Source organism: Vicia villosa, linkage group LG2 (genome assembly GCF_029867415.1).
Source record: "Vicia villosa cultivar HV-30 ecotype Madison, WI linkage group LG2, Vvil1.0, whole genome shotgun sequence".
Taxonomy (NCBI): Eukaryota; Viridiplantae; Streptophyta; class Magnoliopsida; order Fabales; family Fabaceae; genus Vicia; species Vicia villosa.
The window spans coordinates 130,951,223-130,969,818 of NC_081181.1; the positions used below are offsets into that span (position 1 = coordinate 130,951,223).

The window sequence follows — 18,596 nt, forward strand, 5'->3', positions numbered from 1 at the left end:
AGATTCAATGGCTACATTACCTATTTAAGGATCTCAACAGCCCCTTTTCTCAATCAACTTCAGTATATTGTAACAACAATTCAGTTATTTATCTTGCTCATAATCCCTCCTTTCTTGAGAGGCCAAAACACATCAAAATTGATTGCCACGTGACTCATGGGATGATTGATATAGGCCTCATCAAGTTATTTCCCATTAGTTCCCATACTCAAATAGCATATTTTCTAACAAAACAGTTCTATAAACCTGCTTTTGAGTCACATTTCCAAGTTTGGATTAATTGATCTACATAGTCCAGCTTATGGGGTGCCTTACATACAGATATGTCAAATTAATTAATCACAAATGATTAATTAGTTTACCTTTTATCTTTTGTCTTGGCTATTAATGTACCACTGTAACAACCCTTTAGTTAAGATTCCCTTGTGTATAGGGATACTTATACTCTATTACATAATGCAGAAATATTATTTTTCTCTTGTTCCAATTGTTGCAAGAATGAATAGCATTCTTATTTTTACACTGTTAATTGGAAGCATGTTCCAAAGAACTTGAAAATCTTATATCAAAATTAAGCTTAAATCCAGTGGTGTGTCAAAGTTGAGTTTAGATTCCAGATAGCTTCCACGGGTTCACGGTAAAATCTTGCTATGTTCAGGTTTCAAGATGTAGCCTTTTTCAACCGATATCCAATATTAGAGAGAACATTTTCATAGGATTGTTACATGAAGTTTATGTTGGTTAATGTTTGCCTAGTTTCTATTAAGTTGGTAAACTTAGATTAGTTTTATATAATAAGGTTGAATATTTTTTCTAGTACTTTTATTAATAATCAATTTTTACTTAATTATTACATAAAAAAGATTAGACACACTCATATGATAGCATGAACTTGTTCATATGCACTATAGTCTAGAAATAAATGTATACAAATTTAAGTCAATAAAAGAATATTATTTATATAATAAATGAGAAGAACATGCTTAAATGTTGCCAACAATAAAACAATAATATGGTTACCCGTTTGATTAGAATTCAATATCTTTACCATATAAAGTCAAGCTTATCCAATCCATTAAACCATTTGATTAGGAACATAATGTCAATAACATAACCAATTTAGTGAGACAAAAAAAATATAACCATTTGGAGTTAAAATAAAATTCACTAATGTTATAATGGTTATACATTTCCAAACCATAGTCAAATTAAACACACTAGCTAATTAATTAATACTAATTAATTTACATATTAGGATATATCATTAATTCACATTATCTACAATTGCTAAATTATTTAAATATTTATTTTCCTTCTAGATATATGTCCATTCAATGCCATTGAAGTAAGGCATCAAAAACACATTATCATTATATACATTATCAACTTCAAATTCATCAAAAAATGGTGGTGGCTCCACAACTTCCATTGATTGAGACATTGATGAAGTACTTGAACTGTTAGTTGGAACCACTTCATTAGGCTCTCGAAGCCTCTGAATTTCCTTCTCAGCTTCAGAAAGCTGTTCCCTCAATTTCAACACCTAAGAAAAAATTAATCATGGTAATTAAGAGTTAAGATGATGATAAGATCTAATCTAATCAAAGATTAATAAAAGATACATGTGGTGGACATTGATTAGAGAGTCATAACTCATAAAGCTTCACGTGGCAACATATGTATGTCACGTTTCTTGTTCATTATTTGTGGACCTTAAGATAGGTCCAACTTGTAAGGAAATATGAAACAAATGAAAGAAACATTGTTGTTTTGTTTGATGTCTACTAAGGTAGTAGTAATGTTTTTGTTTTTATATGACTAATCGTGTGGCTCACATCTGAGAAATTAATAATTTCAACGGTTTGGATTTCTTCGAGCCTAGAGCTCAAATGTATGCATGTTCATGTGATGTGGTAGGGTCTAAGTTTCCACTTTATATACATTTTTTTTTCATTTTGCTTTGTCCTAAAAACATGGTTGCATGCGAGAGTGTTTATTCTCTTTTCATTATTTACGGAACTAATTAGATTAAATTAAGCAAAAATTAAAAAAGTGATTAATAAAGTGAACAAACAATCTTAAAGTGAACAAAAAATTTCAAGAACACCAGAGAAGAAACATGGTAGCATGCTTGTCGGAAATTAACGTTAGTGTTATGTTGTGAAAGAGATATATACAGATATATACCTCAGTTTCAAGCAAGCATTTTTCAAGCATGGTAGATTCATGAAACTTCTTCAAATTTGTGTACTCTTCTTCGAGTTTCTTGTTCTTCCAGCGAGCTCGACGGTTTTGAAACCAGACAGCAACTTGTCTGGGATCCAAACCAAGTTCCATTGCGAGTTTATCTTTTCTCTCTGACTCAAGTTTGTGTTCATTCCCAAAGTGTTCTTCCAACAGAATCATTTGTTTTTCAGTAAGTTTCCTCTTTTTGTTCATTTCATTTGCGGTATTTTCTCCGGGTTTACTCTTCTTGGTGCGTCTGCGTCTTGGTTTCTTCTCCACTGAAAAATGCAAAAGAAAGAATATATATAACTAAATATTCATGATGTGTATTAGAAAATGTTATGTGTTGATAAATTTGATGCAAACCTTGTTGAGAAACTGTATCAGTGTAAGCATGAGCACTTGCAGGAAAGAGCTGAGAAATGAGCATCATTTGGTCTTGTTGGTAATGGTTCATTGTTTTTGTATTTTTATGTTTTTGTTACTATCTCTCTTTCTAACTCAGTTGTGGTTTTGCTATGGCATTCTCTTTCTACATATTTATATAGGGAATTGAGGTGCTTTTGTGTTGAAGGCTCTTTTATCAAAATGCCCTAAGTTGTGATTTTATTTGCAGATCAGTGCCATTTTTTATATATATTTTTTACTTTAATGTTTATTATTAAGAGAACATGTTGTCATGACATGGTGTGTATTGTATGTACGGACGCATCTCAATGAATAGGCCACATATATGTGAGATATACTATGATATGTATAAAAAATGTGATTATACGTATAACTTTTACTCCATATTTTATTGAAACAGTAATATTTATCACACAAGCTAAGCCTCTTGTATTCGGCATGTATAAAATACACTCAAATATGGTAATGGTTTGGATTCTAAGTTGTTTTTTTTTTTAGTTTAAATGTGGGGTGAAAGGATTTTGAAAAAAAAAGTTTTGGTATATTAAAAAATTTCAATTTATTTGAGAATATATGATTTATATTTAATATTTATATTTATATTTAATATTAATACTACGCAATTCAACGATATGTGTCTTTTAAATACATATGTATGATAGATTTTCACACATAAAATGAACAATATCTCTTAAATATAGTGGCACAATCTTGAGATCGATCAGAATATTAGAGGTAGAAAGAGGGATTAGATTCACATGCTCGAGGTTCAGACTCTTTAGTCCCTTAGTCTTGTTTGGGGAAATCGTTCATTTATGTTAAAAAGTCTTGTATTGTTTGGGAATCGAGGACAAAAGAGATTTTTTTATATAACTCACACTTCTTGGACTGAGATCATTTTATTGGAGCCCTAAGTTAATAGCCCATGGCGTAGTAAACCAAATGAAATGCTGGAACATAGGGCGGAAGCGTACTCAATTGTTACTCTAGGCTTAGGCGTTCTTTCTATAGCACCTAATTGGTCAGGTCGTCTGATCCAAACTAGAATTTAGGTTTGCTCATTTATGCCATGTGTCCAGGAATAACGGTTAGGAATGGAAGTCAAAGTGAAAAATCGTTTTCCCACTATTTTTGGAAAAATATGTGTTCCTCCATTCCCATGTAGAAAATTGAAGGAATATGTTTCTTTGCTTTTACCCCATCCATGGAGACTTATATAAATATTCTTATCTTAGGAGACAGAAAGGGGTGACAAATTCTAAAACAACCCTAACATATAGATAAAGATGCTCTCACCATTCATATTGTGAGTTGCCTCTCTCCAAAATCCACTAATTCTAGAAAGATAATACACATAATCTTTCACAATCTCTACTTGAGTAGGTTCTCTCTCAATTACTATACTTTTAGTAAGAACATTTGCTACCCACTGTGGGTCGGGTAAAACTGACTTGGGCTACACTCACCTTCAATCATCTTCCTTAACATGCTGACAAGATGAGGCACCACGACATCTACCAGATTGGCCACATCCTTTTACACTAAATTAGGGGGTTCAAAAGAGGTGGACAATCCAACTCCTATCACAGAAGATACGCTCGACAAGTCCTAGCGGTACAAGGTTCTCCCGCCAGCCCCAAACCAAATTCAAGAAAGGATTCATAACATGAGATCATTTTTCTTATAAAGATGCCATTAGTATCCATCCTCTAGATAATGATGTCATGGTCATAACGGTGTAGTGTGATGTTTGGGATATAAAGTGGGTATTGATTGACCCTATGAGCTTGGCAGACATACTATTATAGGACGCGTTCAAAGCAATCCAATTGGATCCAGATGAGCTTCAGACGTTCTAAGGTTCGTTGGTAGGGCTCTTTGACAAGAAAGTGCAAATGAAACGCAACATTACTCATAAGATGGTGTTTGGGATGAACGAGAATGCAAAAATGATCATGATCTAGTATCTTATGGTGTACACCCCTTTTTCATTCAACATCGTCATACAAAATCACGCCCTTAATCTTTTAGGGTCCACCATGTCAACCTTGTATCTAAGCATGAATTATCTGCAATTTAACAAGTAGGTTGGAATAGTCTAATATGATCAAGAGACCTCCCAAGAGTGTAACCTATGTAGCCTTTGAATAAAGAGGGCGGAGATGGACAATACTGACGTTCTACAACTAGGCATGCAAGGAATGAATTTTGTGAAATTAGATCCCACGATGGAGCCTGAGAAAGAAATATTGTTGCCCATATAAGATCTAAAGGAGTTTCAAATTGGGCCCTAAAAATTTTAAACCTCCAAGTTGGACACCTCCATGGCCAAGATGAAGAATAAGAAGAAGAAGAAGAAGAAGACATGATCATCATGCTAACAAGGAACATTGATTTATTTGCTTGGGCCCTAACAGACATGCTAGGTATAGACGTCGGGTGGTCTGTCTCCACTTCACCATTGATTCCATTACTAAACCTGAGCGCAAAGATAGCATAAAGTTGGCAAAAAGAAAAGGGCAACAATCAACGACGAGGTTAAGAAGTTAAATAATATGGAATTCACAATTGAATTCAAATATCCTGCTTGGTTGGTTAATGTGGCCCTGGTTTAAAAATCCACAAATAAATGATTGATGTGAGTCAATTTTAATGATTTAAATGCACCGTGCCTTAAAGATCTGTATCCATTGGCCAACATTGAAACATTCATCGACAAGTCATTAGGTTATAAGACTTTGAGCTTCATGGACGCTTACTCTAGTTATAAATAAATAAAAATGTAGCCTTTGGACACGTCCAAAATGGAATTCATGTCTAACAATGGCAATTACTATTAAAATTAAATATCATGCCATTCAAATTGAATAACTTAAACGCAATATATCAAGGATCATAGATGCATTATTCTTGGTCCAAATAGGGTGTAATTTATAGGCCTACATTGACGATGTGATTCTGAAGACCCCTGAAGAAGTAAGTCATTATAAAGCTTTGGAAGACATGTTGGATTTAGTTAGAAGATATAACATCCGTTTGAACCCCGCCAAGTGCTCGTTTGGGGTTCAAGCTGACAAGTTCTTGGGATTTATGTTAACTAGACTAGGGATTAAGGCAAACCCTAAAAAATGCTAGGTTGCCATTAACATGAGAAGCCTTTTCAGCCTTAAGGAAGTTCTCCAATTAGCAAGGAGCCTAGCCGCCCTATCTCATTTTCTTACACGTGTGGGTGAAAAATCATTCCACTTCTCCGCCACTCTTAAAAGAGAAAGAGAAGTTCGAGTAGACAAACAAATGCAGGGAGTCATTCACAAAATTGAAAATATTTTTAGCGACACCACCCATACTAACAAGCCTTGAAGTAAGCGGGCCCTTAAACTTGTAGTTATCATTCACCGATAAGGCGATGAGCTTTATACTCATTAAGGGGGAAACAAGGTTTAATTGACAATCTTCTTCATGTGCAAGATATTAAAAATATTCAAGGCAAGGTATCAAAAAATTGAGAGACCGACATTAGAGGTTGTGATTACTAAAAGGAAAATCATATCATACTTTCAAGGACATTATGTAATAGTCAAAATCCACTATTATATCATGTTCAAATAATCTATTTGAGTATGATATCCATTTTATGCCTAGAGGAATAATAAATTTCAGTCACTGGAGGACTTTTCAAATAACAATCGAATCAAGAAGGATGGATTAGAAAGAATAGATAGAGTCATAGAAATCGAGATCGCCAAAAAATTATATACAATACTCCCTCCGTCCCAAAATATAAGAGAAAAAAACAAAATCATATTACTTATTAAGAAAAGTAAAACCATAATAATTTAGATGAAGACTTTTTATGATTTTCTTGAAATGATTGTTTTGGAAAAATGTAAAAAACAATTCTAATTGGTGGCTGATTATAAAAAAAGTAAGAGAAAGAGTAAATTAAATGCAATTAGTCTTTAATTCCACCTTGAAAAAAATGAAAGTTGATTTTTCTTTCTCTTATATTTTGGGACAAAAAAAAAAGCACTTTTTTCTCTTATATTTTGAAATGGAAGAAGTACACAATCATCAACCAAACAAGTTAACAGAACAAAGAAAATAATATTGAAGAATAATTTTTATGAGGATTTGAATGAGTTAGATAATCTCTAAATTTAATCTAAGTTGTTATAATAATTTAATTATTAGAAATTATTTAGTAATTTTTTGTAAGTTATTTTTTAGTAGAGAATATATAATTATTTGTATGGGAAAATATAAATTTTACAATTAATATTTAATTTTAAGATATATGGGTTATTTTCTTCATACATAAATAAATTAATATAAGAAAAAAATGGAATTATCTACAATGTATATGTGGCGGGACATATTATATATACACTCACCTACTCATCTTATGTCTTTTCTTAACACTACATGTAAAATGGAATAACATTACAAGATAAGTATAATGATATAGTGCTTGTGTTTGTATATAAACGGAAAGCTATCCACTTTCCCAAATAAGTTATTTAGAAAGGAAAAAAATAGAGGGGTCATTATTTCATAATGGTGTGTGAGAATAGAAAGATAAATGGCCCCCAACCAACCAATACAAACCTTTTTAATTTTAAGAAAAATAACTATAATCAATTATTAAATCATGTAAAATAAACTATTATAAAAAAAATTAAATTTTGTCATGATTAAATCATAATAAAATAAAATAAATTATATAGACACATTTAAATGGTTGCTAAATTAAATTATTTAATTTAATTAATAAAAGTTTGAGATAACTTTAAAAATAAATAAATGGAAATGGTTGTGATCCCAAAGTTGAGGATTTCGACGTTAATTAACAATGAAGAGTCGTTAGCATATGGATTTGTAAAATGTAGTATACTTGAATTTTGTTATCCAATTAGGTGGTATTACTACTATCTCACTTCTATGTGTTGCTCCTAAGCAACATTCATACAAGTTTGCTTTTCAAGTTTTAGCTTTGTGTTTTATGGTTAAAGAAAGGCATGCGTGGCTCGAGATGAGTGAAGATTTGAAATTTCTATATCCAAGCTTTGGCAAAATACAAGTGAGAAATTAATTTACTTTCTATAGGTCCCCCCATTAAGATTATTAAACTTGTCGTCATTGTTGACGTTTAGTTACAACAATTTGTAGTTATACTATTGACAAATGGACAAATACTAGTACTATAGTATTAAATTTGATTGGTGTGTGTTCACACTCTCCCATGTTTTTATGGGTTTGTATTTGTTAGTAGCAATGAATCTTCATATGAAAAGAGAGTAGAGGGGAAAGAGAAAGTATATAGTAAAATATAAAAAATTAGATTGCTCCTTGAAATAAAAAAATTCAATAATATATTAGTTAACTTTTTCACTCATACTATAAAGAAACGAAAATTTGTTAATTAAAATAAATTAATGAAATGTGTTTTAGTGAATAAGTTAGAATCTAGAAGGAGGAATAAGCAAACGGAAAAAAAGGGCCATGATGATGATGGTGACAAATGAAATACCAATCAATATTTATATGGTGTACTTATAATACTATTGAATTGAGGACGATTCACTTTTATTATTATAGTATGTGTTATAATCAAAACGGTCTTAGAGAGGTGATTGGGTGTTAAGAAGAAGGACTATTTTAAGAATTTTGATGATGTATTGTGTGTTTATAGAACAACATTCAAATCTCATTAGGAATTATCTACTTACCATTTAGTGTGTGAGAAATCATATCATCTTCGAGAAACATATGAGGTTAGGAAGTCGAAGAACAACGAGCACCAAGACTAGAATGAAGTAATATAAAGTAATAAGAGGTTCTATGAAAAGAAACGTGCTAAGAGAGATAATGATGCCCTAATATAGTTTATAGGCAAATCAATGGAGCACAAGATCAATTGAGGGGAAAGGTATAAGGATTTATAATTAAGATTCAAACTCATGAAGTGGAAACAACATGACTTGCTTTCCCATATTAATGTTATTAAGTAATCGTGTTGAAATAAAATGTGTTAGGGTCTAGCATGTTTAATATTTGTCCAAAACACTTGATTTTATTTGTTATGAGTTTTTAACGATTTTAAAAGCTTCTAGAGCTTTAATATTTAGTGTATTTCTCATTCTCTTCAAATATGAGCTGGTGAAAAAGAAAAGACAAAGCATTGAAGGAGTGAGAAAGATAAAGGCGAGACTTCATTGATAAAAATGGATATGAATTACTATTATGTATCTAAGGCAATCAATATGCATTTCCTCTACTACATCTTAATGTGTAACATTTCATCTCCAAGCAATTATGATAGAAGCTGAATTTGTAGCATTTTATGAGTTATTATTGTAAGACCACTAAACTACCCTTATACCTATAAATAGGGAGTTGATCATGAATAGAAGAAGTTGAATTTTAATAAACAAATACATTGCATAATTTTGAGAGGTTGCTCCTTTGCTTCTGTTTTGATCTTATCAAGAAATCAAATTTCTTGTGGTGATATTCAATGAGGATTATCATCCCTTCTAGTTCATAGAAAGGGTATGACGCCTCATTTCTATTATTTTCTATCAATTTCTTTCTAAATTTTTTGTTGTTTCAATTTTATCCCAATTCAACTATTACTTAAAGTTTGTGTTCTTACTCTACCTTATCAGATTGAAATCACAAGTTTCATAATGTTTAAAGAACTCTTCCGAAATTGTCTCTTGAGAAGAAAAAAAATTGGAAGTAATCTGAAGAAAGAGGAAAAGTCATTTAAAGTTTGCCTCTTGTGTCAAACAACTCAAAGAGATGCAAAAAGAAAGAATAATAAGTTTGGTTCAAATTTGTCAAAGGGGGAGTGGTTTCCTCTCAAGGTTTCTTGTAATTTAAGGTAAATCATTTGGTAGAGAATATATTAGAAAATCTCAAATTATTCCCCTAAAAAGTGAAAAGTTATTGCTTAGCTATTTTATTTATTTTTCTACTAACATTTAGATTGAAAAAATAAGGTTTTAGAAAAGGGGAATATGGTGCTTAAAAGAACAAGGTGCAAGAAGAAAATTTTGGGTCTGAATCTATCTTAATTAGCGGACTAAAGAAGCTCAAAAACCATCATTTAATTGATTAAATTTAAAAGGCTAATCTATTAGGCCTTAAAATTGCATTCATTATTCAATCAAAAATCAATTTCCATCAATCATTAATCAATTGAAACCCTTTTAGTCAATTGAAACAAGTTTATAAATAGGTAATATGTTTTCTCTTTTCTCATCCTTCCCATATTCTCCTCTTGCTATCCATTTTTTTCTTTATTAATTTCTTGCCTTCTTGATTTTCTAAATGTCCTCATCCAAGTTGATTTAAAGAAATCATTTGCAATAAATGTTAAACTCATTTACCTTCTTAATTTTTTAAATGTCCTCATCCAAGTTGATTCAAATGTCCTTGTCAAGATATTTTATTAAGAGAAAAAGGTCACACAATTCAAACCCCCCCCTCCTCTTGTGTTTTTATCACCTTCACAAACAAGTACATGTGTTGGAAGAGATGATGTTCTGAAAACAATGATGCAATTTGAGTTTAGAAATATGTTAGATGAAGATGAAAATCGCCTAGGGTTATTTTTTTAAGAGAAATATTATAGGGTGTTCTATTTCGCGGGAGAATGAAGATGAATTGAGTGTCAAAAGATGAATGAAAAGTTAGATTCTAGTTATGTGAAGTATAATGTAAAAGAACTTTCATGACGGATATTAGGGTCAACCGATAAAATATATAAATTTAAAATTAAAAGAAATAAAAAAGCATCATGTTCTAGAAAATTCAAGCAAATGATATTTCCCTTTGGTTGGGCAAACTAACCGAGCGAGTAGACAAATTTAAAATTAAAAAATAAATATTTAAAAAATAAGGGTCAATTGAAATAATGAGACATTTAATTAATTAATTAAATAAAATCAATATTTTGGTTTGTAAACAATTAATTTAATTTTTTTTAATCATCATGATCTTAGTTTGCTTAAAAGCTCTACTAAGATCCAGACTAACAAACTCTCTCCTAGAGTTACTTGTTGCAAAATAAAAACACCTCCTCAAAAAAATATTTTGATTAGATCACATCATCTGACTAAATTCCTCTACCCTTACATCCACTAGCAATTGCTGAAACTAGTAAAGTCTTAAACATAGTAGTCATGCATTCACCAAGCATACTAATATAGATACGGTCAAAATCTCCATATTCTAATCCACATAGTCATAAATGTTTCTTCTGACAATAAAGATGAGCATCAAACTCCACATCATAATCACATACATTTTCCAAGGAGAACCACCAACGGGCCTGATGTTACAACATCATTTATGACATCAACTTCATAATACAGAACCCAATCACTTTGGTTCTTAACTCACTATTCAAAGGACTCATTATGCATAGAAGTCCTTGACCCAAGAATATCTCCATAGAACACATCTTCAACAACTACCACACAAGAGAACCGTGGAGAGAATTAAACTCCTAACATTTTCTGAAACATAGTGTTTAGAATGCAGACTTGCACACATACGTCAGACAAATACTCTGCTTTCGTCGAAGTATTTGTAATCAGTCACATGCATACCTTCATCAAAGGAACATTTCTTTTTGTTCCTATCTTCACAGATTCTCTAAGAGATACAGTCAACTGATAATACTACCTTTCACACTATGTAGAACATTTAATTTGACATCCTTCTTCTGCACACTACTTAGCACAAGTGGATTCTTCATCATGTCAGACAATCATGAAAATCATTCATACTACAGATCATGCCAGATTAGGCTAGTGATTGGACTTCACATTCCACCATGATCTTCAGAACAACTTCCTTTTTTGAAGATGTAAACTCTTGAGATAATGTTCCAACATCAGTTCAGACATCAATCTCAAACACATGTATTTTACCATTCATTATGGCTTTGGAGATAACACCCATAGTAATCTAGACACATCTCTTGAAGGGAACATAAGAGACCCATACATCAGCAGCTAATCAACCTTCAAGACCAGATCATAAATACATGTAGTAGCATACACACCTCAAGAATCTTCTTCTCACGAGTACAATGTCCAGTCCTACTGTCTGACTTTGAGGTGTTAGATGTCATCCTTTTGCACCTAAAGAGGAGATTCCCTCTAACTGGTATCTGGAGCAGACTACAACAAACATGGCATTGAACGATCATCATAGGCCACAAGCAGACTGTTCAGAATAAGTATGCTTCTCCCAATCCTTCAAGACACAAGGATATCCTTCAATCCTTACAAAAAAAATGTTCCATCATTTGAGGACACCACATAACTGAAACCCAAGCTTAAGGAGAACCTTCCTAAACAGTTGACAGGGAGAAAATAATCATACTTCCTTTCTTAAGAACCATGATCCTTTGGTCCCTAAAAAGTCTACCAACTCCTCCTTTCTCCAAATAAATTATGAAACTCATCCTAGGTGGTTTGGATGATACTCAAACAATAAACAAACACTAATCAACCACTTAGACTGGTACACCTTTACTACACACAATCCCTTGTATGACTTTTTCACAATAACATAACAAGAGTTCCATGCTCTCATAGACTTGATAAGAATACCAAGTTTGAGTAAACAACCTCCATCTTGTTTATGAATAAACACCATCCAGACATATTGAGAAAAATAAATTCTCAACACAAAAATGTCAATACATTATATCTAACATTTCTTCAAGGTCTTCCACCTCCAGAACAACAAGGACTCCCCTTAAATAACTGCTAAGAACACCTTGAGAATCATAACTTCTCCTCCTTAATAGCAGCAGAGTATGTGGTTAGTGCACATACACACATATTACTCCCTTTGTACCAACTCAATTAGAACCCGTTCCACTTGAACAATATCACACAAATTTGGATCCTTTTATTAGAAGGACCTTCTAGATGTCAAGAAGAATATCCTTGACAATTGAGCTCGACCTCAGGAGTAAATAACATGTTGATCATTCCTTGATCAGCACAATTATCTAAGATGTATTTCCTGGATATATAGAAACTTCTTAGTTACACACCCCAGATGCCTCCTCTTCCAAATCATGAGAAGGTTTTAAACATATGTGATCAACACACATTTGTTTAGCATCCAAAGCATCTGCTATAAAAGAGAAGGTTCTAAACATATGTAATATTAAACATGTGTAATATTAAACACTGAGATTTAAAAATGTTAATCATAAAAGAGAAAATTGAACTTTTTAACAAGTTTATTTTAAAATTAGTTCATTTTATATAGATAAGAATTTCATATAATTTTATGTTTGATCTAATTATTGAGTATGGATCGTGAGAAATGGATGTGTCAATTATTATAGTTCGATGTTTGATATGTCTATTATTTGGGGTGAATGTTAGATTTGACCTAAAATTTACAAATTTAAAAGGACTTTCATATATCTTTGTTCAAAATTTGTAAAAAAATAAATAAGTGTAACATATTTGATATGGTTTATAAGTTTCTGAAGTTAACTGTAGTCTTATCGGTAGCAATTGCAAATGTGGAATGTGTTTTTTCTGCTATGTAATTTGTGAAGAGTCAGCTATGTAACAAAATTAGTGATCAATTAACTTTTATAAAAAGAGATGTTCTTGAAACAATTAAAAATAATGTTATTTTAATCCATTTTCAAAAAACGAATAGTTGATGATTTTCATTGTAAATGTCCTTCATCAAACAATATTAATTTTTATTTTTAATATAATTTAGTTTATGCTTTCTTTTATACTTAGCCACACCAATTTACCATGTTTGGATCCGTCCCAGACTAGGATTGACATATATAAAAAGAGATGAAATAATAATAACCCATACATTAAACATCTAAAATGGGAGGATGTTATTGAGCCGTTGGACAACCTAGAACAACTATGTTTCTTCCTCTTACTACAAAATCAATCTATTACATAACTGCACCATCGCAATTATATATATATATATATATATATATATATATATATATATATATATATATATATATATATAAATAATATTTTGTACTATATTTTTGTGTGTCTATATATGTACTAGTATATGTGTAACGTATTTGAGTTATTAATTGCTTAGTCTAAATATACCGCTGATTATACACCGTACATTAATTGTTGTCAATCTTTTAAAGCCATCCAATGAATTGGGACAAATAGCAGCATTATACCATTTATATACCAGCCTCAATCCTTTATAGGAAAAGAAAAAGAAAAACTTAGCACTATTTATTTGGAACTGGATGCAGTATAGTGTACCGCAACTCAGACAGCAAAACAAAACAACATGGACCGTACGTTAATCTCTGACTGCACTCGTGTCCTCCATCACCTCTTTACATTTTCTATCCTTTTATCAATCTTTTTTACCCTTATAAAACTAGAACGATACGTGGCCATAATGTAGTCAACCTCAACCTATTGAGGAATATTCAGATTCAATCCTGAAATAAAGTGTGACCACTTTGTTTGTCCCTCCAAAAGGTTGGTTGGTTCCTAGCTAATGTCTGTCTTCGACTTGATTGATTCATGGTGGGATCAATTCATTGGACATAAATTAATATATAAAGTGTGTGATTTTTTTTTTCTCTCTCACTCATGCCTCTTCTTTCTTTCTTCTCGTACACAATGATCAAAATAGCTTATCTTTCTGAACAGCGTACCCTAAGGTGACAAGGGTTGTTGTTGTTTGCAGAATCACTTTTTTTTTTTCTTTATAATTCTGGTATCTGTTCTATCCACGCCATTCATTGGACATCTTTTAGTCTATGGTAGTACAAGAATTCATAGTCATTCATCATGATATCATGATATTTTTAAATATTGCTAAGACTCTTAAGTCGGATGATATATTATCTGAATGTGTGTTTATAAGTGATAGATAATCCTCATTCTATAAGTTAATTTTATAAGATTGAATTAAACTCAATCACAATTTTTAATATAGTATCAAGAGTTTTATTTAAGATTCGATAAATCATCTGGTATTAAATTTTCGCTCTCAACCCACCCACTATTTATTTTCACGTTCCATTTGTTGTTCAAGAATGTAGGAAGAGTTATACATATCAAATAATATATGATCTGAACATGATAATATTATAAAATTTTTAAGAAATTGGATTATTCGATCTAATATTTGTACACCTTTGTTAATGATATCGAGTTATCTTATTAATTAATCATATTTTATCCGAGTTAGTTATATATTTTAATCAATACTTCCTCCGTAAATCATTATCCAAATAAAATTTTTTTAGATTAATTAAATAATTAATATATCTAATTTATATATAAATCAGATATATTAATTATTCAATCAATCTAAAAAGAAAATTCTATTTAGATAATTTTCTAATTGGATCATCCATCTCTTCCTTCCAAGAACTTATTGAATAAATATGATGGAGCTATTTTTGAAACATTGCTTACAAGAATAGAGCAGACTTTATCTTTTCTAGTAGTAGTCTTCCTAGCAAGTAACTTAACATTGCACTATAGTATAAAAATGTTTCTTTTTCTAAAAAAGAATGGCTGCTTTACAGTACCAAAAAGAATACATACTTTCTTGCAAAATATAAATTTTAAAAAAAGAGGCCAGAAGTGTTCACACATATCTTACTTAATAAGTTATCTTCAAGAAAAATAATGTAATTAGTTTGTAAAATACACCTTGTCAAATTGATCAACATTTTTATAAACTAATTATTATAGATAAAAGTGTTTGTTGTTCGACATATATTATGACAGAGTATAATATTATTATCGATGTCTACGTGTAATGTCAATATTTTGTGTTTAATGTTTGAGCGTGCGCGTGCTTTATAGTGTATGAGTTGTGAGCTCTTTATTTTGTTGGAAGGTGAAGTTGAAAGAGAGACAAAGATGTACTAATTAGTCAAAGGGTTTTGGAAGTGAGGAAGGAGTTAAAGAAAAGGTTGAAGAAAACCTAGAGAGAGTGCATTAGGGTGAAAAAGACATATTATCCATGATAAAGAGAAGCACATGGGTGCAACAAAGGAACCTTGTTGCGTGTCACAACCCCTTAATGTGTTTTGAGGGACCACATACTTTATCCATATGACACGTGTTGGTTTGCTATTCATTCTAACATTTTGTGAGCAGTGACTTTGAAAGAGTCCCTCTCCAATTGTCCATTCTTAGTTTCAACCATATCAACTGTAGCCGTCATGCTTGACATTGAGAAGTTCCAACTTCATACGGTTAAAAAGTCATTTAATACAAGTAAAAGTTTGATAGTATTGACACGGGGGATAAATCAGGTCGGCAGTAAAAATTTGATAATATTGACACTAGTGACAAAAAACAGTTTGAAGGTCGAATTCGTCAAACATGTATGTTTTGTCTGTTAGATATAAATATACATCTTTCAATGTGTCTGTTCTAGTATATCGTGTTTCATGGATTGATATTCTTTTTGTAAAAAAAAGAAAGTTAAAGTGGATAAATTAAGAGTGGTGTGGTTAACTATAGTGTGAATTATTTTGTTAAGTAGGAATGAGATTTACTTTCGCAACGAAGAGTGGAATGTGAATAATACGGTTTGGAACATTAAATCTTTGATTTGGAAGTGGTCATTTATAGGAGAAATTACTTTTTTCATTTGTAGCTTTTACGAATTTAACAAAGATCTTTTGTTATTTCTTTCGTAATTCTAATTAGTTTGTAATTTCTTTTGTTGGCGGGTTAACCCCGTTTCTGTGTAATCGGATTATGAGAACATTTAGTTCTTCGTTTTAATGATATCTTGCTTAAAAGAAATAAGAACCTTTTGCATCTTTTAATCTTTAGAGTACAATATCCGCTCCGTCATTATTTTTTTTCCGGTGCATACCAAAATTTTAAAATTACACATTTAATGATATTTATTTCACAGACTTAAACAGGATGGACATACTTATTTAAAAGAAGAAAAAAAAATAAACATGCATGTACACACTCAATTTCCATTCCAAATTTAAATCGATGATTATGAGTCCTTTTTGTCACTGCCATTTCTTACCTATGAATGTAAAATTACTATAGCGTGAAGAAGACTTACAAGAGAAAGAAAAAAAAAATACTTAATATAGCTAAAGTATTTTTCCTCTAGACACTTTTAAAACTAGCAACAAAACAAAACAAAACCCTATCACAAATACACAAAGAGGAATGGATTCAAAGAACCTACAACATATTAAGAAAAAGTTCGAAAGGGAAACAAAATGCATTAACCATGCGGGACACACCCATCATTTTCAAGCCAAAAGTGAAAACGGATATTTTTTGGAATTTTTCCATATGTGGTGGTGAAATTTGAGATTATTTTTTAGGTAAGATTAAAAGCATAGGATAAAATATGCTTCTTATAGTTATTTTAAGTGCATGGTAATTACTATAGGATAAGGATTAGGATCATAGAGCAATGTCAGCAGTAGAAAAAGAGGAAAGTGATCAATAGAAAGAGATTCGTTCTTAAGTTAATTCTAGGGATTAATTAATTTAATTAATTGTTTAATGTATATTTTAATGATGAATGGGTTATGGAATATGGTAGAGAACATGCGTGTGAGTCACATGCAAGATTCCTTTGGTTATGCTTTTGAGTTGTTTTAATAATCTTAACTTTAGTTAAACTAATCAATCAAATCAAAACTAATTAAACAAGTGGGTGTCATGTTTATTCCGACAAATCCAGCAATTGTTTCCCATCTTCCAACTTTCATTTAATATGATGAGGGATCTTAATCAAGATTTTTAGTCACACACACATAATCAAAGTGCAATGTTAATAATTTTGTTGATTATGATATATTTGACATATATAAAGCATTTTTTGATGTGTGCCTTCTTGTGCCAACGTGTGATCAATCATAATAATAATATAATAATTAGTATCATCATAATAATAATAACTAAGTAGTATGATCTAATTTCATTCAAGTTAATTTTAACAATATGTTTGGTTTCATAATAGTGAGAAAAATAAAATTTCAAACACTTAAAATTAATTTTAACATATTTAAATAATGTTACTTGAAATTGATTTTATCTTTATAATTAATTCTAAATAAAAATTAGAATTTGTAATTTTGGTCTTAAATATAATTTTAAAATTAAAATTAATTATTCAAACTATTTTTATGTAAATGCATTGTCTAAAATAAAATATTTTATATTTAATTGTTTTTAAATAAAATCAAAACACACAATAAATAATTTATTTTTTAAAAAAATTTAAGCATTGTGGACCCCTAATTTTATGATTCTAGCCCATTGAAGTGAGACATTAGATGAAACTCCAACACATACACATGACCCATGTGTAACATTTTTTATGATCAAACACTTACTCTCTATAACATTATAACAACAAATTTTATATAAAAATGTCGACCTAAAAAAAAGGAACAACTTTAGGTCTCTCCACTTAACCCTAGCTCTATACATCATTCAAACACCAAACTTGCTTGTAATTAAATAATCATATAGGTACAATTTAATTATAGTGCAACACATGTGAGCACAATATTATTTATACATGAAGTGCTCAATTTTGTTTTGTGTTGTATGTGTCACACACAATACACTTCCATGTTTCCCTCCTTCCATACTAATCACTTTCACACTAGCTAGGTATAGCCATGATTAAGATATTAAGTAGGGTTAATTAAATTTGATTAGTTATATTATATTTTATTATAAGATGCATGGTTATGAAATGAACGAGTAAGCTTCTACTGTTTCTTTCCTTCTTTATGCTTAACCTATAGGCCTAGTTTTCAACAACCCCTAATTTGCGCCATATTTTGGGCCATTATATATAGTATATCTAGATATAGGTTAATTTGTTCACCGCCAATGAGTCTATGGCGCATGGACCAAGGTAGTGTCATTGGTTTCATGACCAAATAA

At 30.9% G+C, this 18,596-nt stretch overlaps 1 protein-coding gene across 1 annotated transcript; it reads right to left on the reverse strand.

Annotated features, from left to right (window-relative positions):
* Window positions 1-1,145: 1,145 nt before the first annotated feature.
* On the reverse strand, window positions 1,146-2,749 carry LOC131646800 (homeobox-leucine zipper protein ATHB-21). Its single transcript, XM_058916762.1, has 3 exons — window positions 2,593-2,749; window positions 2,188-2,504; window positions 1,146-1,543 (listed from the first exon to the last, which is right to left on the reverse strand). The coding sequence occupies exons 1-3, from the start codon at window positions 2,681-2,683 to the stop codon at window positions 1,316-1,318; spliced, it is 636 nt and encodes a 211-aa protein (XP_058772745.1). The 5' UTR covers window positions 2,684-2,749; the 3' UTR covers window positions 1,146-1,315.
* Between the last annotated feature and the right edge of the window lie 15,847 nt (window positions 2,750-18,596).